This window comes from Tauraco erythrolophus, chromosome 22 (genome assembly GCF_009769465.1).
Source record: "Tauraco erythrolophus isolate bTauEry1 chromosome 22, bTauEry1.pri, whole genome shotgun sequence".
Classification (NCBI taxonomy): domain Eukaryota; kingdom Metazoa; phylum Chordata; class Aves; order Musophagiformes; family Musophagidae; genus Tauraco; species Tauraco erythrolophus.
The window spans coordinates 326,697-347,617 of record NC_141486.1 but is presented as its reverse complement, the minus strand read 5'-3'; the positions used below and the strand labels follow the sequence as shown (position 1 = coordinate 347,617).

At 62.2% G+C, this 20,921-nt stretch overlaps 2 protein-coding genes across 2 annotated transcripts; one reads left to right on the top strand and one right to left on the bottom strand.

Moving 5' to 3' along the window:
* Positions 1–1,443: 1,443 nt before the first annotated feature.
* Positions 1,444–14,036, bottom strand: FBXW5 (F-box and WD repeat domain containing 5). The gene is made up of 8 exons (XM_086625196.1): positions 13,839–14,036; positions 11,177–11,334; positions 10,372–10,546; positions 9,404–9,552; positions 7,597–8,077; positions 4,765–4,912; positions 3,946–4,158; positions 1,444–3,448 (listed from the first exon to the last, which is right to left on the bottom strand). The coding sequence occupies exons 1-8, from the start codon at positions 14,029–14,031 to the stop codon at positions 3,202–3,204; spliced, it is 1,764 nt and encodes a 587-aa protein (XP_086481322.1). The 5' UTR covers positions 14,032–14,036; the 3' UTR covers positions 1,444–3,201.
* Positions 14,037–14,701: 665 nt separating this feature from the next.
* Positions 14,702–17,902, top strand: C8G (complement C8 gamma chain). The gene is made up of 7 exons (XM_086625262.1): positions 14,702–14,848; positions 15,092–15,231; positions 16,154–16,224; positions 16,549–16,656; positions 16,959–17,060; positions 17,332–17,370; positions 17,870–17,902. The coding sequence occupies exons 1-7, from the start codon at positions 14,702–14,704 to the stop codon at positions 17,881–17,883; spliced, it is 621 nt and encodes a 206-aa protein (XP_086481388.1). The 3' UTR covers positions 17,884–17,902.
* The last annotated feature ends 3,019 nt before the right edge of the window (positions 17,903–20,921 follow it).

The window sequence follows — 20,921 nt, the reverse complement described above, 5'->3', positions numbered from 1 at the left end:
GGGAAGGAAAATCAGCTCTGCTCATTGAGCCGTTGGGAATCAAGTGTATTATATGAGGGGAGGCGGTTTTGCCTGAGTTGATGTCAAATGTCTTTGTTCTTGGGGTGCTGGATGCCCACTGACTGCCATGGGGCCGGGTGGCTCTGGCAGGGAGTGCTGGGGGTGGAGGGGGGAGAACTGGGCTGCTTTCAGGGAGCGGGTGCTGGAAGGTGGGTGGGAGAGGCCGTGCTGCAAGCAGAGCTCAGGCTGGTGCCTTCCAGCCTGCGCCGGGGACACAGGGCATGTGCTGCTGGTGGAGAGGGGCACGGCTGGGCATGGCATGGCGAGCTGAGCCCCTCCAACAGCAGCTCTGCTTGCCGCAGTTTCCCTGGGGAGAGGCAGAGCTGGCACTGACAGTGCCCTCTCGTCCCTTTTCCTTTTTTAGCAGCTCCAGAGCTTGTGGCAGCGTTAATTCTAGTCCGTGTCCCTCGCCACAGCCCGTGCGCTGCAGGCAGGGGTACGGTACCTTCCTGGGCACAGCTCTGCCAGCCTGGCTGGCACATGGACACTTGGCACAAGCTGCTGCTGGATTTTTGTTTTTGTGGTTTTTTTCTCCTTTTTCCCTTTTGACCACAGCTATGGGAAAACGCCCATCTCAGCCTGGCACTGTGAAGTAAGTTTTTTTTTTTCCCCTTGAGGATGTAGTATGGTCAAAACCACTAATAAAAGCAGTTGGAAGAGCATCGTTGTTGCACAATCCATGGGATGCTGGGGCTCCAGAGGGGCAGGGGCACCTCGGGGTGGGGGCTTCTTTCTGTGCTGGGAGCTTTCCCCAGCTGCTGCCTCTCTGCAGTAACACTGCAGCTTGGGGGGGGGTCTGCCCAGCACCAGCACTGCAGCTTCCAAACAAGGGTGCTGGAGCACCCCGGGAAGGAGAGGGGAACCCAGCCTGGCTGCTAGAGCGTCAAATGTAGATGGGGCCACAGGGCTGTTGGGCACAGGCACAGCGGTGCTGGGCCAGCTTTACTGGCAGCAGCAGAAGGGAGCTGCAGGACAACTGGAAAGGCAAATCCAACACGTTACGCTCCTGTTCCTGGGTGCTGGATAATAAAGCAGCTGTTGTTTTTTCTTAGTGGTTAGTGGGAGCCAAGTCCCACTGTCTCTACAGCCTGCAGCTCCAGGAGAGCTTTCCCGAGGCTGCCATGAACTGCTGCTCCCTTCACACAGGGCTGACCTGTCCTTCCTGAGGGCAGAGACTGGGCAATTCTCTGCCTCTCTCTTCTCCTGGAGTTTCACAGCTCACTGCCTGCACTCCGCAGCCCAGGGCAGGTTCACTCCAAGCTGCTCAGCTCCATCCACAGTGTCCCAGCAGATGCAGGCGCAGCCGTATGGTGCTTCTGGCTTCAGTTCTGCTTCAGGAGAAGAACGGCACTCAAAAACAAATGCAGTGCTAAGATGCTTGAGCAGAATATTTATTCAATGCCATAGTGAAGAGCAAAACTCGGTACAAACATAAACCCTCAGTGCCTTGCTCACTACTACACCGAGCCAAGGAGAACAGATTTCACAATCTTGGGGGAGGAGGATAGAGGCTGTTCCTGTGCTGTGTGACTGGACAGAGCTGGACGTGGATCCTGGGTGCACACACACAAAGGACTCCTCAGTTTCTGGAAGTCTACGATGACAGAAAACCTGAGTACAGGGTTTTTGGATAAAGCCATGGGCACCTGCTGTGGCACAGCAGGAGGAGGGTACAAACCCTCATGCCGAGGGCCACAGGAGCTGTTAAAGCCATCAGTGCATACCAAGACAGACTTAATGGAGGCAGCAGAGAGTATTTGCAACCCAAGGCTGTGAGCAGCACAACTGCCCCCAGTGCTCCCAGGGGAGTCCCAAAACGCCTCCCCCATCCCCTGCCTGGGACACGGCTCCTTTCCAGACGCAGCCCAGAGCCCAGCTCCCAGGAGAAACTGTGGCTCCTGGGGTCACTGCCAGCCCCAGCCATCTAGGCCAGGTCAAGATCAGGAGCTTAATCTTCGACTCCTGCCTTTGGGTACCTGCTGGAGGGAGAAAAGCTGCAGGGACAGATACAGAGTAAACACCACTGGGTTCATAATCACTTCAAGTGAACCAGCTCCACCATCAGACAGGGCCCCAGGAGGAGCGGATCACCCAACCCATGGCACGGCAGCCCAGGTGGAAGGAAGCTTATTCCACTGTCACTTCAGGCAGGGGAGGGCTGTGCTGCCCCGGTCACCTGTGGGTGAGGATCTGCAGCCACCCATGGGTGCCTCCACCTCGTCACAAAGAACATACCAAGAGAACCTAAAGTGCCATGACTTGAGTAGCATGGGAAGGAGGTGACCACGAGACCCACCAGCCATCCTCACGGCTGCCCCCTTGGGAAGGGACAGCAGATCCCCTAGAACAAACACGTTCCCAATGCCATAGCTTATTGAAGTGCTACTCGGCAGAGGCAAAGCCAGCACCATGTTACCACCAGCCCTCCCCACTCTCCCCACAGTTGGAAACTGGTGATACCAACACAGCTGCTAACAGAAGGCATCGACAGGGCGCTGGCTGCGTCTCCCGGGGCCACCTGAAACACCAGCCAGGCCCCCCCAGCCCTGCCTCCCCCCCTGCCCTCTCACTGCCCTCCAGTCCCTGCGGCCCTCCGGGGCCAAGACGCCGTGTGGGAGGAGGCACTCGGCATTCCCAGCAGCCAGACGAGCTGCCCGTGGAGGTCTGGGACAAACACACATTAATAAAACGACTACATTAAAAGAGTCCTGCAGTAAGGCAGCACAGCGCTGTACCGCGGCTTCTGCCAAGTGCTCTGCAGCCGGCAGCTCTCGGCGAGGTCCACCACGTCCCAGGCTCACCCAGTACAAACACTGGAGACGTGCCTCAGGCTGTTCTCAGGGACCACACTCACCCAGAGAGAGCTGTGACCAAGCAGCAGCGTTCGTGAGAAGCTGTGGGAGCTGTGACCAGCTTGGGCTGCTGCCCGCCAGGCCCAGGAACGGGCCCCCAGCTCTTACATTCTGTCTTGGAAGCAGATGCTCCGAGGAGGAAGCAATTCCCGCTGCCGGGGTCCCTCCCGACCTGGTGGGTGGGACTCGTGCGCCCAGAGCTCGTCTCTGTCGTGCAGGGCTCGAAGCTCTGCGAGCTCCAGAGGAGGTGGCTGCAGTGAGGAAGCTGCAGGAGCAGGTGTACCTGGGTTCAGCTTTTCTGGTTCATGAGCCAGGAGAAGAGCAGTTTCCTGGGCCTGAGCTTCCCGGCCTGCCGGCCCCGCACCGCGCGGGGGGAGCGCCACACCTTGATGGTGGTGTCGTCGCTGGCTGTCAGGAGCAGCTCCTGCTCCACCGGACTGAACGCCACCGAGTTGACCACGTTGTCGTGCTGCAGTTTGGCCAGGCAGATGTTGTAGTGCCGGTCCCAGATGTAACCGTGGCGATCCTCTGCGCCGCTGCGGCGGACAAGACACCGGTAAGGATGTCACCCCGGATAACCTGCCGTTTCCAGCCCCCTTCCTTCCCTGCAGATGGAGGCAGAGGGTGCCCCGGCCTGGCCAGAGGCCCCAGCCTCCACCTGCAGCCCCATCACTCACGAGCTTCCCTGTGAGCAGGCCGGCTCCCCCTGGGATCCAGCGGCTGTGAAGAGCCCCTTCACCCACCCCACAGCACCTGCTGCCTGTGGCTCTCGAAGGGCGTTCGCTACCCACTGCCAGACGTGCCACAGCCCCAGACTGCCCCTCTCCTCACTGATTTCACAGCAGGACCAGGGTGGACAGCCCCTATCAGCCTGTGATCCAGCCCCTCTGCTCTTCACAAACCTCCCGTCTCCTGCTCTGCTCACAACACCCAGGAATTTCCAGCACATGCACCAGCCCTGCTGGCACAAGCCGCCCTGCGGCGCCAGCCCAGACACGGGGTCAGGATCCTGCCTGCCCCCCTCGCCACACACCTTGCTACAAAGTCCCTGCTCACGTCCAGGAAGATGAAGAAGCACTCCTCGTTGGGCGTGTATGCCCGATGCGCACGGAGGGCTCTCTTCACCTCCTTCATCGTCTTCAGGTCGAAGACGTGCAGATCGATCTCCTCGGCGATGGGGGGCGGCTGCATCGGGTCGGAGATGACACAGTCCCGCGGCCAAGCACGGCTGTTCACGTACAGGTACCTCGGGGAGGGAAGCAGGGGGGTTACCCTGCGCCCACCGCAGGCCTCGAAGCGCCCAGAGCCCCAGCTCTAAACGCGCAGAGCGGCCAGGCAGGGACCAAGCAGTTTCTCTGGCCCTTCCCAGACCTGCAGCTCTGCTCACCAAAATCCAGGCAGAAACACAGGAACGTGTTGCCGAACCACTTTCTGCCCCATTTGGAAAGGAAAGGGCCCCCATTTGGGTTGGTGGGCCCCAGGGGCCAGGTCAGGCCTCTTTAATCCCACTAAAACCAACTTTAAGGGAGGTGGTGTGCCGATCTGCCTCGGGAACAAAACCTGCTGCTCCGAGCAGCTCCTTGGCTCTTGCAGGGCTCCTGCCCGACCCCATCCCGAACGGGGCTCCGCAGCGCGGAGGGAGGAGGGCATTCCTGCTGAGATCTGGGGAGATGCTCAGAGTGTACACGTGCCGTCAGCACCAGGAGATACACGAGATGTAAAACAGCAGAGCGGTCTGCACGGGCACCCGGCGTCACCCACCGCAGGCACTGCTTCTCCTGGGCACCCCGCAAAGCCCTGAGGCAGCTGCTGCCCACCCACTGCGGTGGCACTGCCACCCTGCCTCGCTCACCTGTGGTCAGGGGAGAGGCCCATGCCGATGATGTGCCCATGGATGTCGATGACATGATCCAACGAGTCAAAGAACTCATCCGAGCGCCTCTCCTCCCCAAGCACCGGCCCAGCAGTGGTCATCTGGTGGGGCAGGATCCTTTTAATCCCTTGGGGACAAAAAGCAGAATCAGGTGGTCCTGCTGCCCGCGGGGCTGCTGAAAGTCCCCAGGCTTCAAGAAGGGGCTTCCCTTAGTGCTGCTAAGAAAGGAGAAGTGGCTCACCAGCCGAGGACCAGGGCAGGGCTGCTGTCCCTGTTGGCACGTTCAACCCCAGCCAGGGAGATGCCCAGTGCCCAGCTGCCAGCCTGGCTGGTGCAGCCACACCGCGCTCCAAGCCCACCCCCACCCACAGCACACTCCAAAGCGTAACGAAGCTGTGCTGGCCCAGGAGACACTCCAGCTGCAGAAAGGTTTTTCTGCTAAATGAATCCTTGGCCTGGGCCCATTTCCAGCAGCACCCAGCCCGGAGAAGGCCCAGCAGACGTGCTGGCTGTGGCAGGGCTTTCCCCCACCACTGCCAAGTGAAGTGGGGGTCGGCCCCAGAAAGCTCCAAGAGCAATTGGGTTTAAACCCAAACTGGGCTCAAGTGCTTTACAGCTCCAGAACTTTCTAAGGAGACACATGCTACGGGTCAAGCCCTCTCCCCTTTCAGCTCTGCACACAGGTCCCAACCACAAACCATCCACAAGAGCTTCCTGGAGGACTCCTGTGAGCCTTGGCAACTCTTGGGCACACACAGGCTTAATCCTCAGCGGGTCTAAGAGGAGCTGGACCATGGCCCCTCCCATCATCCCTCTGAGGGAATCGCTGCTCAACACCCTTGACTTTAGCCTTCTCCTGCAGACCAGCAAGGTGAGGGTGACACCACACTGCACCTCAGGTCTGAGACCCTTCACGACATCACTGCGTCTGAACCTGGGCAGCTCTGGACCTTCGCTCTTGCACCCAGCTGGCGTTGCTCGCCAGCACCCTTTGCCTCATTCCTGCAGCTCCCAGCTCCATGCTCCCCGCGCGCACAAGCCAGCGGAACCGGCAGCTTTGCCCACCACTCGAGCCTGGCACCAGCACAAGGGAGCTCAAAGGACCCTCCTGCAGAAGCGCCTGCGTGCTGCAGGTCAGGCACGGCAGCGCCGATGCCCAGCAGCCGCAGCACAGCTCCCACCAGCGAGCTCCTTCAAGTGCCAGCTCCTCGGGGGCGGGCGGCAGCCACACAGAAGCCAGCTGGACACCCAAACTGATGGGCAAACACCACATTTTGCCGTGAGTCATGGCTGGGAGAGGAGCCGAGCCAGGGTTTGTCCCTCTGACCAGCCAGGCTGTGCCACGGGCACTGGCTGCTGGCCAGAGCGTCGCCGGAGTTCAAAGGCACCAAAACCCATGGCGCTGGCAGTCGGTGGAGTCCACAGGCAGGTGCTGCCTCCATGCCAGGCTTCACCTCCGCTCACCGCAGGTCCCGGCCTGCCAGGCAGCACGCGCTCAACCCGGCGGACTGGGATCCGAGTGCTGCTGCAGGGCTGTCGGGGCAGACCAGTGCCCGGAGGCAGGCCAAGGTCCACCGCGTCTGCCTGCAGACCCGGCCAGGGCCAGGACCTCAGCACAGAGCCACACTCAGTCCAGGTCACATCCCTAACTCAGGTGGGCAAAGACCAAGTGACTCTTCTCCAAGTTGCCTACAGCTTTGGAAACAGCCTTTCCCTGTCTCACTGGGCTGTACTGGTGCAGGACCAAGTAACAGGAAGGTCACAAGAGCCTGCAGCAAGAAAGAGGCTGCAATTGTGCAAGCAGCAAAAAACTGAAACTGTCTGGCTTTACAGGAGAGTCTTCTGGCCTGGAAGCAGCTCTCCTTCCCTCCCACGTTTCTACTCATCTGTCTGGTCCCTTCCCAGAATCACAGTTCCACTGAACTTCTCTGCTAGCTTCAGGGGCTTTTAGAAAATCAGCCAGACCACCTGCTTCTGCTCATCACTGCACCGATTTCCTATAAATTCCGACTCTGCTAGTCCCAGTGCCCCAACAAGAGAGCCCAGGATGAGCAAGGGAAGTCCTAACCCAGAAAAAGGTCACTGGCAGAGCCGTTGCCTGGCTTGTGCTGCAACTGCAGTCCCTTGTACTCTGCTGAGCAAGGAGGCCGGGCACCAGCAAGCTGCCTGGCATCAGCTTGCCATGGAAACACCCACTGGGGCAGCTAATAACCCACCGTGGAGCCTCTTCGATACCAAAGCAGAGGTGCCCAAGTGTCTCGCCGAGGCTGAAAGGCCACGGGACGCAGGGTGATCACAGCGGGCAGTGGCACAGGGGCAGGCAGGGCTCCGTCTCCCAGAGCTGAGGGCCACTGCACAAGTGACATGCGTGTGAACTCCAAGCTGCTCAAGCTAGCCTGGTCCTGATGCCCTCTGCACCCCCAGAGAATGGGACTGAGGCTTTTCCACATGTCCCTGTCAGGGCACTTGCTGCCCTTCACATCCACCCGCTTGTGTGCCACCCACAGCTGACGTTGTCCAGTCAGGAGTTCCTTCTTGATCTTCTGCTCAGCCCTCGCCACGACTTTCTCGTTTGGCCACGTGTCAAGCCTGGTATCACCAAAACAACCCTCAGGCAAGTGCTTGCAGGGTGGGAACCCCTTCAGCGACTGGGGGCATCTCAAAAGCCTCCCGTATCAAGAAGCCAGGGCCTGAGCAAAGCTGCAACTCGGGCAGCAAACAAACCAGGTCTTCTCCAGATTGCCATGCAGAGCCCAGCTGGCCCATAGCCCCAGGGCAGCGGCGTGCCCCCGGCTCAGACCACAGCCTTACCTATCTGGTGCGGGGAGTAGGTGAGGCATCCCGTGGTGAAGATCAAGTATTTTGTCTTGCTGTTGCTGTCCGTGGAGAGCAGGCTGGGCTCAGGCGGTTTAGTTCTGCTGCGCAGGAACAGCTCAGCCACCTTTGTCTCCAGCTCCGTGTCGGTCATGGCAGGCCTCACGCGGCCCTCCATGATATCATCAAAGAACTGCTGCAGCCCGTCCTCTGCCGTCACGCCTCCTTCGTCCGGCAATTCCTGTACTGCTGGCTCCGGAGTCTGCTTGGGCTTGGCCTCCTCTTCCTCGCTGTCACTGCCAAGATCAAAGACTGGGCAGGTGGAGGAAGCAGCTAGCTGCTCCTCGTAGTCCAGGAGCAGGTCTGGGGAATCGTAGCGGCTGCAGTCAGCCACCATCACGGTGCGGATAGTGCTGGCGTTCAGGTTCTGGATTTTGAACAGTCTCTTCACGACATTCACGTTCTCAGACTCTATGCCCTGCAAGCAGAAGGGAGAAGTGAGCAGGAACCGCCTCACTGGAGGGTCTCTCCTGCAGCTCCAGCCAAGGGCCACCTGCCCAGACCCACCCGCACAGCAGACACCAGCCACATGCCGACCTCTCCTCACGCTGCTTTATGGAGCACTGACCAGGGGAACCGGCCCAGGAGGCTGGCCAGCTTCGTGGCACCCCTTCCCATCTCGGAGGTGGGCACACCAAGACAATGAGGTCCTGCAGGCAGGCAGCAGTGGAGCTGGGCAGCACAGAGGGTGGGCAGCCTTGCTGCCAGCCCCGCCCAGGGTCACACACTGGCACTGCTCAATGCTTTGCAAGAATTTCAGGAACAGGCCTCTGGGATAAACACAGCTGGAGTGTGACGTGCCGTCTCCTCTGGCCTACACGCAGCAGAGGCTGAGAACCTCCACGCTCCTGTAGCCCTCAGCAGGACCAGCCTGGTGATCTGCTCCCAGACCCAAGCAGCAGGTCTCTTCCTGCCTAACTGCTCGGGCAGTCTGCGGCCGCACTCCAGCACCCCCTGCCAAGGTGGGCAGGGTCCTTCCTCGCCTCGTGGGAGATGGAAGGGTTACTGCTGTATAGTCAGCGCAGCACAGAGATGGGGTTATGGGAAGGGTCTCTGCCACCAGAGGATTTCACCTGGGGCCAGCATCAATCGTTCATGTTAAAAACCACACAACTCCAGAACGTGCAGCTGTGACATTGAGACAGAGGCGAAACATGGGAGAGGAACATGTCCGAGCAGCACAAGTGCCAGAGAATGAACAGGCAGTAAACAAGCTGTCTGAGGCCAGCACACACTGATCTCCAGCACCAGACACAGCAACTGGCCCACAGAAACGTCAGCAACGTCAGCCGAGCTGCCTCTGGCTCCTGGGAACAAGGCACTGAGCTGCCAAGCGGGAGAACGGCCATCGCTCAGATACGTGCCAGGCTACGGCCGTCCCAGGCCCAGCTTCACATCATCAGGGACCTCAGCAACCATGCTGTGGTTCCACCACTCTCCTGTTGAGCAACGCACACTCTAGGGCACCGCAGTCAACCCCTCATCCCAATTAATGGGCAAGAGTTAATGGAATCTGAGGGTAGAGAGAAAATATCGCAATGGGCACCACAGCACCGAGCACGGAGAAACCTCACGCAAGGGTTGCCTCAAGCTCAAGATCCTGAGGGCAAGTCAGAGGAGACAAACAGGGAGGACTGGAGGATTGGGCTGTTCTTCCCCTCTCACACCTCCTCCACAGCTTTTCCTTCCCCAGGAGGCAGCAGGAAGCTGCAGTGCCTGTGGAGCTGGAGCAAAGGCGCCTCACCTGGAAAGCGTTGTTCAGCCACAGCACCGAACAGGAGGTTATGCGCCCGATCCGATGCAGATTGCCAGAGATCAAGTTGGTTTCATTCAGCCAGCAGCCAAACACATCATAGGGTTTATTCCGCACCCTGGAAAGCAGCGTGAAGTTCTCTGGAAGGGAAGGGAAACACAAGGGTGAGGTGATGGCTCCTGGCAAGGGCTCTGGAGAAACTGTGGCGGAAGACATGGGAAATGGATTCACTGCAGCTCCTCTGCAAGTCGAGCGGCCGCTGCCCAACCAAGGTCCAGTTCCAGTCACTGCTATGGAGGCAGATTATTCCTCTCCTAGAGATGCATGGGGGCGTGCACAAGGGAAGCCGAAATAAAAGGGCGGCCAGACGGAGCAATCTACCTCACAGCCTTCCTCCGAGCACAGCCCCAAGCACAAAAACAAGTCAAACACGCACAGAACTTCTTCACTCCTGCCCCGGGGCTCAGGGCCTTTCTGAGCAAGGCAGCTGTGTGTCTTGCAGCACGCCTTCATCTCTGGCCCACTGGGACTGTAGCGCAGAGACAACGCGGTTGGGACCAGCGAGTTTCACAGAACTGCAGCAGAGCAGGTGAAGCAGGCCCAGGTGGACGCACCTCAAAGCCACCTGAGATCTCAGGGTGGGACTAGCACCACCTGAGTCAGAAACAGTGGCTTCAAGACAACAGGTAACACAGAAAACTCTTGTTGTGTCAACTCAGAACAGAAGTTAAGTGAGAATAAACACATGCCACACTGCCCTGAGGTGATGATGCGGTGACCTGGGCAGAGTTGAGGCTATCCGGAAAGTCCACCCTATGCAACTGCAACCAGGACCCCTTGGCACGGATGGCGGGAGGCATCATCAAGACAAGCAGACACCAAGGCCACGGAAGGGGACCCCAGCACCCACCATCTGACACCTCCCAGGAAGCCCCAGTGAAGGCGAGGGTGGTACTTACCCATGCTGATTACAGCGATCTCTCCTGACGAGGAGTTATGAGGCCCCACAAAGACACCTGACACCAGGAGAAGGGAGTCATCGGAGTTGAACTGGGAGAACTGTGTGTAGCTCCAGTTGTAGGGCCTCATGTTGGAGCTGTGCTGCAGGGAGATGTCCAACTCATTGCTCCAGATCTACAGACAGAGAAACAGTCAGGAAGCTGTTGAGAAGCCTGAGGGCAGTTCTTGTTCTGTTCTGCCAGCACTCACCCAGACAAGAAAAAAAATATCAAAGACCCTATTTAATCACCTCCCAGTCCTGACTTCCCTGTCAATATTCCGGACAGAAAACAGCCAACAGCTTCGGAGAGCAGCTAAGCGCAGTATTGCAGCTCCACCACCCAGCGGAGAAGGCGTTCAGGCAGGGAGTGGTGCTGTCACAGCAGGATTTCTCAGCATGTTCAGAGAAATTTCCCCCAGACAACCACTCGTGCCAGGCAGCTCCTGCAGTGGATCATTACCTCCACAGTCTTTGTTAGACCCACGGCACAACAGGACTGGTTTGCACCTGGACAGCAACCAGAGCCAGACAGGCACCCCGGCCACCTTCACGTGGGCTGGGGATGGAACCCACAGCCCTCAGGGCCACATTTGCAAGAGGCATTAGTTCTGTGGCTTTGAGAAAACTCAGATCTGCAGGAACCGGCCTGAGCCCAGAGACACCTGGTCAAACCTCTGCTCTCAGACCTCCTAGAGGCTGCTCTGGTGGCTGAGCCCCCCCACACCAAAGCTGGAAGGGCTGTGCGAGGCAGGCCACCGCTTTACCTTGACGGTGCAGTCTTTGGAGCAGGAGGCAAACAAACAGCCAGAGTGGGAGAAGCTGAGGTGCAAAACCTGGTCGTTGTGCTCCTTCAGGGCCTGCACTTCCACGCAAGGGATGGTGTCGTAGAGCCTCTGGAACTCGTCGTACCAGGAGACAGCAGCTGTAACACACGAGCAGGGACACAGGACAGGAACATGAGCGGAGGGAAGTGACAGACTGGAGCCAAACACAGCAGCCACAGCACCAGTCTTCAACCCAGCACAGCCTTGACTGCTGCTCGTGTTGCCAGGGCAATGCTGGGGCCCAGGTCCCTATGGCTCCAGTCGTGCTAGCAGGGCTTAACGTTGTTCTCAGTAGCTTCCCCACTCCCTCACACACAAAAAAACCCTTTTCTTCCAGTAGACGCACAACTCCACACCGTATCACTCCTTTCTAAACCAGTACAGGCCCTGCTGGGAAGGCCCAGGGCACGGCTGTTGGGTGTCCAGCGAAAGCCTTGCTGGGACAAACAGCCGCCAGAAGTGCAGGCGTGCTCCAGCACAGCGCAGGCAAATCTGTCATGTGGTGGGAGGGAAGCTGCTCCCCAGGGTGCCAGGCACCACTCCCGTCATCTTCATCTTGTCTAACACAGGAGTAAGAAGGTTCCAGAAAGGTATGAGACCAGGAAGAACTTTCTCCCTGAGATAAGAGACTAGAGAACACAAGAGAGAAGGACGAGAGCTGGACGCAGCGTGCCAGGACAGAAGAGGAGCCTGGAGGGCACTCGGGAAGTCACACGGCCAAGAAAGAGACAAATAACGAGGATTTTTAACGAAGTGCCCAGTAAGGCAGCCTACAGACTCCTGGCAGCAGCAAATCCCGAAGAAGCAAAGAGGATTAGACATGTATATGGATAAGGGCCAATCTCCCCAGTTACACTCAACAGGACTGAAGGTTTTTTTGGAACTCGCTGCAGCCCAGGGGGCACCTGCTCCTCCAGGCAGGGAGCAGTTTCCTGCCACGACATCCCACCACTGCTCACCACGCTGGGGCTTCATCCCCCTCTGAAGCTCCCTGTTCTGGCCTGGCCGGCCAGGAAGCAGTCTGGACAGATCCCATCTGGCCAAGCAACCCCAATGTTTCCTCTTACAAGATCCACTGGATACCATTCCCCAAACCACAGAGCTGCCCAGGGTAAGCAGGATGGCAGAATATTTCCTCAAACTCCTGCTTCAGCCTCTTCCTGAGCCTGCCAGCCACCCTGGCCCCCATGGAGGATCTTCACAGCTCCAGAAGCACAGCCTGGGAGGTGCCTGAAGATGTTACTGAGTTACACCAACTGCTCAACCCCAATTAGTGCTAAAGAACAGGGCTGGCAGCTTCCTAACTAACTGCCGGAGGCTGGAAGGGAATGAGCCTGGTCAAAGAGCCTCAGGCAAAGACAATGTCTTCAACCCCACGGTGCTCCAGGGTCTGCACAAGTGAAATCACGGTGCCCAAGTCGTCCCATCCACATCTCATCTCTTCTCAGAGCCCTTTTGCACTGGTGTTCCCCACTGCAGGGTGACAGGCTCCCGCTGCTTGATCCTCAGGGTTTCTTCCCATCCTTCTGTAGCAACTGCAGCTCAGGAGCAAGAAGTCAGTTCTCTCCACCACAGCCACTGCTGGGAGCACGGTGCACACCCTCGGGGCAGAGGATGGATCACCGGACCTCTGCAGCACGCTGGGAACGGGCTTTTTGGAGTCCAAGAGAGACCCACGTTGGCAGTAAGGGTCACCAAGGCCTGTCTCAGCTGGTGCAACAGCATTGGGTTGCCCTTCTAGACCGCCCCAAACGGCTTCCAGCACCTGGTACTCTGCAAGGAACAGACCTGTGATCACACAGCTGCTGCCACCGAGGCTGCTGACAGCTCTACCAGGGCAGGCCCTGCCAGGCTCAGCTGATGCTGCCTGTTAATGGGGCATTTTCCTACTGCAAGCCGAGGGCAAGATCAAGTCCAACCTGCCCTCGCAAAGTGGGTCAGCCACTGCCTGAGCATTTGCCCGCTGTGCAATTACACTGCTGCACACCCACCCTCGTCTCCAGACAGCAGGCACAGGCCTCCACAGCCTGTGCCTTATGGAAATGGTCTGATCATTAATGGGCGCTTGCAGCTCTTCCCAGTCCCGACGGGGAAGGGACAGAGCCTGGAGCAGAGGCTTGCTGGGAGGTCCTGATCAGGAAAAGCCAGCAGTGATTACCATGGAATCCGACCGGGCTGCGAGGCAGCGGCGCAGTGACGCGCTGCGCGTCCTCGGGATCTCCCCCAGCAGCGCCCAGCCAAGCCGGGGTTCGGCTGAGCTCGGAAACCACCTTCCCGTGAAAGGAAGGGAAAGCCAAAGCATTCCCAGCCACTCGGCCCCTCTTCCCGAAGGGCGCGGGCGGTTCCACGGCCCTCCACGTGCACATCGCCACCGAAGCATCACCACCAGAGCCCCGGGCTGCCAACGTGAGACGGTTCAGCGGCTCCAGCGCCCTCGACACAGCAGGGCGGGGGGCTGAGCAGTGAAGGGGGGGAGGGTTTTCCCTTCCGGCCTCACGGCGGGGAGGCGGTGGGTGCCACCGCCCGGGGACCAGCCTCCCGGGGCCGAGCAGCCTCCCGGCGCGGTGCGACCACCCCGCCCGCCCCCCCTCCCCCCGCGCACCTGGGTGCCGCGGCACCTCCCGGGAGACGCGGTAGTAGCGGTAGAAGAGCTCCTTCCAGAGGAACTCGTCGCGGGCCACGGCGCGCCACTGCTGGCACACCAGCCCCACCGAGAGCACGTCCGCGTGGTCCAGGTACAGGAAGATCTCGTAGAGGACGCTGTCGGGGAGCAGGGGGCCGCCGCCCGCGGCCATCGTGTCATTCTGCCGCCGCGCCTGGAAGCAAACGCGGGGTGAGCCCGTGCCCGGCCCGGGGGCCCCGCGCCCGCCCGCCCGCCCGCCGCGCCCTCACGGCACCTCCGCCACCCCCGCGCGGCGTTTCCGGCCTCCCCGCCCCGCACTTCCGCTCCGGCCGTCACGGGCCGCTCTGGCCGCGCCTCTCGGTGGGTTTTTTCCTCCTTCCTTCCAATCAGCGCGCTGCTTTCTGCCGCAGGCCGGAGAGCTCGAACGCAGAGCTGCCCGCAGCGCGCCAGGCGCGGCTAGCCGAGCGCAGCACGCGGATTCACTGCCACCCCTCCAGCGGCAGCTCCGCCCAGCCCGGCCGGATCAGACCCCGCCCCCATCTGACCCCGCCCCATCTGACCCCGCCCCATCTGACCCCGCCCCTTCAGACCCCGCCCCCGCTCAAGCCACGCCCCCACGCGGACAGGCCCCGCCCCCACGCGGACAGGCCCCGCCCCCACACGGACAGGCCCCGCCCCACCACCTGCGGGGCTGGGGCCGCCCGGGCCCCCCGTCCCGGCCCGCCCTGCCCTTGACCCCGGCCCGCGGCTCCGGGAGGCCCCGCCTGGCCCCGCTCCCGGCCCCGCGGTGCCCGCCCGACCCCGCCGCTTCCCGGCAGAGCGAGCCCCGCCGGCGCGGCACCATGGCGGCCCTGCGGCCCCTGCTGCTCCTCGGCCTGCTGCTCACGGCCTCGCCGGCGCTGGGGCAGCGGCCGGGGCGGCGGCGGGCACCCCCTGCCCCGAGCCCGCTGGAGAAGGTGGCGGCGCAGGAGGAGCTCAGCCTCCCCCAGGTGAGGGGCTGGGCCAGGGGGTCTGCGGGCACCCACCCGCCCTGCCCGTGCCCCCTCACCAGCTGCCACACAAGGGCGGTGGGACCCTGCGGGCACACAGGGGGACAGGCAGTGGGCAGAGGTGCCAAGCAAGGGGAGGCAGCATGGAAGAAGGGTGCTCAGGGTGGCAGGTGCTCGGGGTGGCAGGACGGTGGCACCTTGGGGTGGTGGCCCCGCAGACGGTGCCACCTCGGTGCTATGCAGCTTGCAGGGAGGTGGTTCCTGGTCGGCATGGCCTCCCGCTGCGGCTACCTGGCAGAGCACAGCCACCGGCTGGAGGCCACGGTGATGGCGGTGACCGTCCCGGATGGGCAGAGCCTGGCCACCAGCACCTTCAGGAAGCTGTGAGTGATGGGTGCTGCGCCACAGGCAGGGACAGGGACGCTGCGGGCAGGTCAGAGCGGGACCAGTGCCCTGGGATGGGGACGGGGGACGCTGGGTGGGACGGGGACGCTACGGGCAGGTCAGAGCAGGACCAGTGCCCTGGGATGGGGACGGGGGACGCTGGGTGGGACGGGGACGCTGTGGGCAGGTCAGAGCAGGACCAGTGCCCTGGGATGGGGACGGGGGACGCTGGGTGGGACGGGGACGCTGTGGGCAGGTCAGAGCAGGACCAGTGCCCTGGGATGGGGACGGGGGACGCTGGGTGGGACGGGGACGCTGTGGGCAGGTCAGAGCAGGACCAGTGCCTTGGCCACAAGCTCCAAGGAGGAGAGAGCTGGAGCAAAGTGTGGGTGGGATCTCTTCTGGGATGTTTTATTGGCAGAAGTCCTGGCCACTGTGGGCTGACACCCTGCCATCTGCATGGCCACCAGCTCGGAGTGGGCTTGGGCAGCCCAGGCTGGGCAGAGTGGGGGGCAGCCAGGCTGGGGAAACTGAGGCACTGATCTGGCACGTGGTCACTCCATGCTGCCCAGCCAGGGCTGGGCTCTCGGAGCCACCCCAGTGGTAGCACGGCTGAGGAGGGGGATCTTCAGTGTATCCATGGGCGCGTGCCCCTGGCCTGGCGGGGGCTGAGGGGCTGAGCCAGGCTCAGAGCTGCAGGGAGGGGGCAAAGACCCCTCAGGCTCTAGCAGGTTTTCAGGCTTTGCATCTCGCACTGTGTCTCCACGGGGCTCTGGGACATCTTTTGGCACCATCTCCCTGGAGAGAAAACAAAGTCCCAAGCAAACAGATGCCATGTGTGCCCTGGCAAGTGGAGCAGGCAGGGACCTGGGCTGGATTGTGCCCAGCCTGTGCCAACAACCCCCTCCTCTCCCCGTACAGGGACGGGATGTGCTGGGAAATCCGGCAGCGCTACCTCCCTGCCCAGGCCCATGGACGCTTCCTCCTGAAGGGTGAGGGACGCCGGGCTGGGGTGGTGTGGGGGCTGTGGGGACCGTGGAGGTGGAGCCCCAAACTCCTGCTCTCAGCAGGGCTTTGGTACTGGTGTCCTCGCTCCCAGTATCTCATCTCTGGGGTCTCAAAGTGCCCCAGTGCTGGATGCCATCGCGGGCAGCACCACAGGCTGGTGGGCAACGGCACCCTGTGGGGCTACACCTGCTCTGGTCCTGATTTTCACCCCTCGTACACCCCACTCATGGTGAAACGAGGCCCCTGGACAGTGCTGGGGTGACCAGGGTTAAGCAGGACTAACTGGGGCTGCCCTCTGCCTTTCCCAGGCCGTGGCTACGGCAGCAAGGTGGACGTGGTGGTGGGTGAGACGGACTACAGCGGCTACGCCATCCTCTACTACCAGAAGGGCCGGAGCATCTCCGTCAAACTCTACGGTGAGCTGGTGCTTGGGGTGACGGACGGGGGTGGCAGAGGGGTGGGAGCCTGTGCTGGGCTCGGGGGATGCCCGCCAGAGCCCCGGAGGACCCAGACGCAGGGGTGGGATCTCCCTGAGGGTCCCATTACCCAGATGGAGAATTGTCCCCAAATGCTGCAGGGGGGAGCTGATAAGAGGGCAACCAGTAACCGGCTTCTCTGAGCTGATTGGCCCCAAGCCTTGCCACGGGGGGCACGGGCGGCTCTGGGGCTGGCACAGGCAGGACTCAAGGCTGCTGGCGGCGTCTCCCTCCCCGTGCAGGACGGACCAGCCAGGTCAGCGACGCCGTCGCGGACAAGTTCGAGCAGCGCGTCAGGGCTGTGGGCCTGAGCGAAGACGTGACCTACTACTTCCCTACGTACGGTGGGTGGCACGTGATGCCCGGGGAGCAGGGGGCACCCGCAGGCGAGGGCTACACTCAAGAGCAGGGCCCAGCATCAGGGGTTGGGATCCAGCCCCTCCAGTGTGGGGAGGGGGATGCACATCCACGTGGGTCTGAGCAGCTTGTGGCCCGGTGTCCCCGCGCTGTGACCACCCCAGGGACAACGATGCAAGGACTGGGCTGTGCCCCACATGTCCCTGGGCATCCCAGGTGCCCAGGCAGGGTGACCGCCCCAGGCTCTGTCTCTTGCAGGGTTTTGCGACTCCGCAGACGAGTTTCACATCCTTGATGGTGAGTTGTGGATCCTGGGCGATGCGCTGGGTCCCACCGTGTGCCGGGCTTGACCCCATGTTGGGCACCGCGTGGGTTCTCCCTGCCCTGGCTGCTGGCTGGGCACATGAGGCCAGACCTACACCGCACCACAGCCTCGTGGTTCTGCCCCAGGAGTGCAGGGGGGCTGGTCTGCTATGGTCCCCCCATTGTGTGGGGTGAGGAGGTGGCAGACCATCACCCAGGATGGGCATGAGATGCACCTGGACAAAGCAAAGCCCCGTTCACCCCCACATGGATCAGGCTGGGCTTAGTGGAGTCTATACTGGTGTTTACTGGGGTGAGGGCTGGTCTGGGATGGGGTGTCTTGGGACAAGGTCACCCCGGGGTGAGGGCTGGGGTCCCCAGGGGCAGCTCCATCACTTGTCGTTGGTGCTTGGGGAGGCAGAGGTGGGCCTCTAGCCCTGGCACTGGGCTCAGATATCTCCCTGGTCCCTCAGCACTTCTCTTTCCCTTCCAGAAACGAAGCCATAGGTGCGGCTGGCATTGCCAGGAGGTGCCCAGGGCTCAGCCCTTGCCTCATCCAGCCACCCACAGCCACACAGGACTGAGCCAGAGTTTGGCCAGACCCCGCTGCTGCTCCTCAGTCTGGGAGCCAGCCCCGGGGCTCCCCGGCTCCTCCAGCGGATGTGCCCGTCCTGTCCTGCCCCCCCCAGCTTTGTGTCACCCCTCTGCCCTGGTGCCCTGCAGCACCCAGTGACACCCCAATAAACACCTCGGAGAAGGGTCTGTGTCCCCGCAAGTTGCCCCTTGGTCTGCCCTAGCAAGGCCAGCGCTGCCTCCACCCCTGGGCTGCTGGTGCCCTGGCACCGTGCTCCCAGCCCGGGGGGTGCTGGGGTGGTGCTGGGGGGGCTGTGCAGCCCACTCCACTCAGCTCCGTGGGGTTGTGGCAGTTCCCGATTTGTTCTTGGGTGCTGTAGTGCCCGGTGAGCAAGAGAAAGCCCTGAGCACCCAGCACAGGGTGGGGAAAAGCACGGTGCTTGGGGCCGTGGGGGCTTGGGGGGTGCTGGGGACCAGCACAGGATCAGCCCTTCCCCTGGGACAAGCCAGGAGACCCCAGAGGAGGAAACCTCAGCCCCAGCCGTGGTCCTGCTTCCCATGCCCAAGGCCTCTGGGGCAGAAAAACACCCATCCCCCTGCCCCAGCCCTGCTGATTGCGTTCCCTGAGGGGCTGCTGCCTGGGCCGGACCCCTGCCCGCTCCCCAGAGCCTGCCTGCCCTGCCAGCACCCGGCAGGAGAGCCAGGCAGGGGACATCCCTTGCATGCCCTGGGCACGGTGTGGGGGCTGTGGGAGCTTAGGCTGGGGGTGCAGCCAGGGTAGAGGGGCTGCAGCCCCCTGGCAGGACCCCCTCCCCTGCACGCCCAGCCTAGCTGGGATGGCTCTGCCACGCGCTCGGGCTGGGCTGTTTTGGGCAAGCGGTGCCAACTCTGCGGCGCAGGCTGGGTGGTGCCCCCGGTAGTAGGGCACTGTGGCTCCCCGGCCACCCTGCAGCCCCCTGAGGCGGGGAGCAGCCCTCTGCCCCCAGTGCCGGGGTTTTGCAATCTTAGCGGAAACTGGTAACACATGTTGTTTATCAGGGACTTATGTAAGGGACCGCCACGTGACTCGCCCGAAACCAGCCCCTGGCCCCGCTGCCCACGTGCGGGTGCCCGTGTCCGGCGGCTCTCACAGCCCCCCCAGGTCGCCCGGCTGAGCCGGGCAGAGTCGGGGCATTACAGGTCTGGCTCCCATTCTGCCCTGCACCCCACGAGTGGCTGCGCTGTGGTGGGGCGGTGGGAGGCGAGGGGGGAGCCCTGCCCTCCTGCCTCGGGGCGGTGGGCTGCTCCCCAAGGACCCCCCTGCACCCCGGCTCAGCCCAGCCCACGTTTATCTGGCGTGAACCCAGTTCTGGGGTGCAAGCACCCGGGTTGTGCCTACGGGTTGTGTGTCCAGGCACCGCAGTGATCCGTAGCCTGGGTACCTCTGCCCTGCCCGTGCCCCCCAGCCCTGGCGGTGGGCTCAGGCTGCCCTGTGCCGCCACCAGTGCCCCTGTATGCCCCCACCCTCCTGAGTTTGCACCCAGCTTTGCCACCCAGCTCCTTGGGCTGGCCCCCTGCTTTGCCACCTCCAGGAGAGCTGGGCGAGCGGGCACCTCCTGGGCACTCCCTCCTGCTGCTGGGCAGGGAGTGGGGGACACTTGGGCAGTGGGGGGGGGCTCGGTGTCCCTGCCCCAGCGCAGGACTACAGGGACACCCATGGGTGGGCTCAGACAGAGGCTGAGCGCCCAGCACAGCGTGGGGGGGGGGCCCAGCTGGGCTCTCGTGATGCTCGGTCCTGCCCAGCTCAGCTTTTGTTTTGTTTTAACAAATCCGCGGGGCTGGGGCCGGTGCGTGGTGTGCAGGGGCAGGCCGGGCTCGCAGCTGGGTGCGGGGAAGGGAATGCGCTGGGCAGGGGGGCAGGGGGGCTGCCAGAGTTAAAAAAACAGCTGTTATGAAAACAGGCTGCTTATGTAAAGTGCCTTGGCAAGGGAGAGCGGCCAGGGTGATGCTCTGCCCCCCACCGCCAGCCCTGCCCAAACCGTGCCAGGCCCATGGGTGCTGCTGATGACACCCAGTGTGCATCCCTGGCCCTCATTCTGCAGGTGCTCAGGGTGTTCACAAATTAAGGGGGGGGCAGCTCAGCACCTGCTGGTGACCCCGAACCAAGGGGGAGGACATGTCCCAGCCCCTCTGGGCCAAGGGTGCAGGGTGGAATGGGGGGGATGAAGCGCTGGGGGGTCTGGCTGGCTGCATGCTGGTCCCCAGGGAGCCGGGCATGGGGGCTGCCTGAGGCTGGGCTCTGGCTCCCCCAGCACCCCAGACCCCCAGCTCGCCATCAGGGTGCACCGGAGCTGCACCCCAGTGGGATGCACCCTGATGGGTGGTGGGGCCCGCCAAGATGCTTCCTCGGGTGATGCAGGGACTTGGGTCAGGGCAGGGCGGAGGGTCCCGAGGGAGCACCCAAAGGTGTCCACGAGTCCCACGGGTTGGATTGGGACCTGGCAGGCACTTGATATTCCCTCCACCTCACTTGGGCCCCTCTCTTGAGTCTGAGTGAGGCTGTCCAGCAAGGATGGGGCAGCCAGCAAGCCCTGGCCCCCAGTTCCTGGCCCCCTGCCCGTCCCTGCGGGCAGCCCCCACTGCCCACACCGGCCCCGGAGCAGCCGCCGCGCTGGCTGCGAGCTGGATTTTTTGCTGCGGAGCGGTTTGGCACCCCGAAGCAAACATGTCATGTCAACAGGAGGGAAACATTTGCAGGTTCCCCCGCCTGCCCTTTGGCTTGGCCGCTCGGCCCCGCTCTCGCTTGCATAACGGGACGGGGGGAGGCAGGGCTGGCCCCCCGGGGCCACCGCGCAGCCTGCCCATAAATAGGGATTTGCCTGGCTGGCTCGCCGGCACTGCAGCGCTCTGCCTGCGCCTCTCGCTCGGCTCGGCTCAGCTCGGCTCGGCTCAGCTCGGTTTGGCACGGTTCGGCACGGTTTGGCTCGGCTCGC

Bases quoted from the DNA above. Each gene is read 5' to 3' on its own strand.
- C8G (XM_086625262.1), top strand. From the start codon at position 14,702: ATGGCGGCCCTGCGGCCCCTGCTGCTCCTCGGCCTGCTGCTCACGGCC. The intron at 14,849-15,091 runs GTGAGGGGCTGG...GGTGCTATGCAG, and splicing joins AGGAGCTCAGCCTCCCCCAG to CTTGCAGGGAGGTGGTTCCT. The intron at 15,232-16,153 runs GTGAGTGATGGG...CTCCCCGTACAG, and splicing joins ACCAGCACCTTCAGGAAGCT to GGACGGGATGTGCTGGGAAA.
- FBXW5 (XM_086625196.1), bottom strand. From the start codon at position 14,031: ATGGCCGCGGGCGGCGGCCCCCTGCTCCCCGACAGCGTCCTCTACGAG. The intron at 11,335-13,838 runs GTGCGCGGGGGG...CGTGTGTTACAG, and splicing joins GGAGGTGCCGCGGCACCCAG to CTGCTGTCTCCTGGTACGAC. The intron at 10,547-11,176 runs GTAAAGCGGTGG...CTCTGTCTGTAG, and splicing joins CCAAAGACTGCACCGTCAAG to ATCTGGAGCAATGAGTTGGA.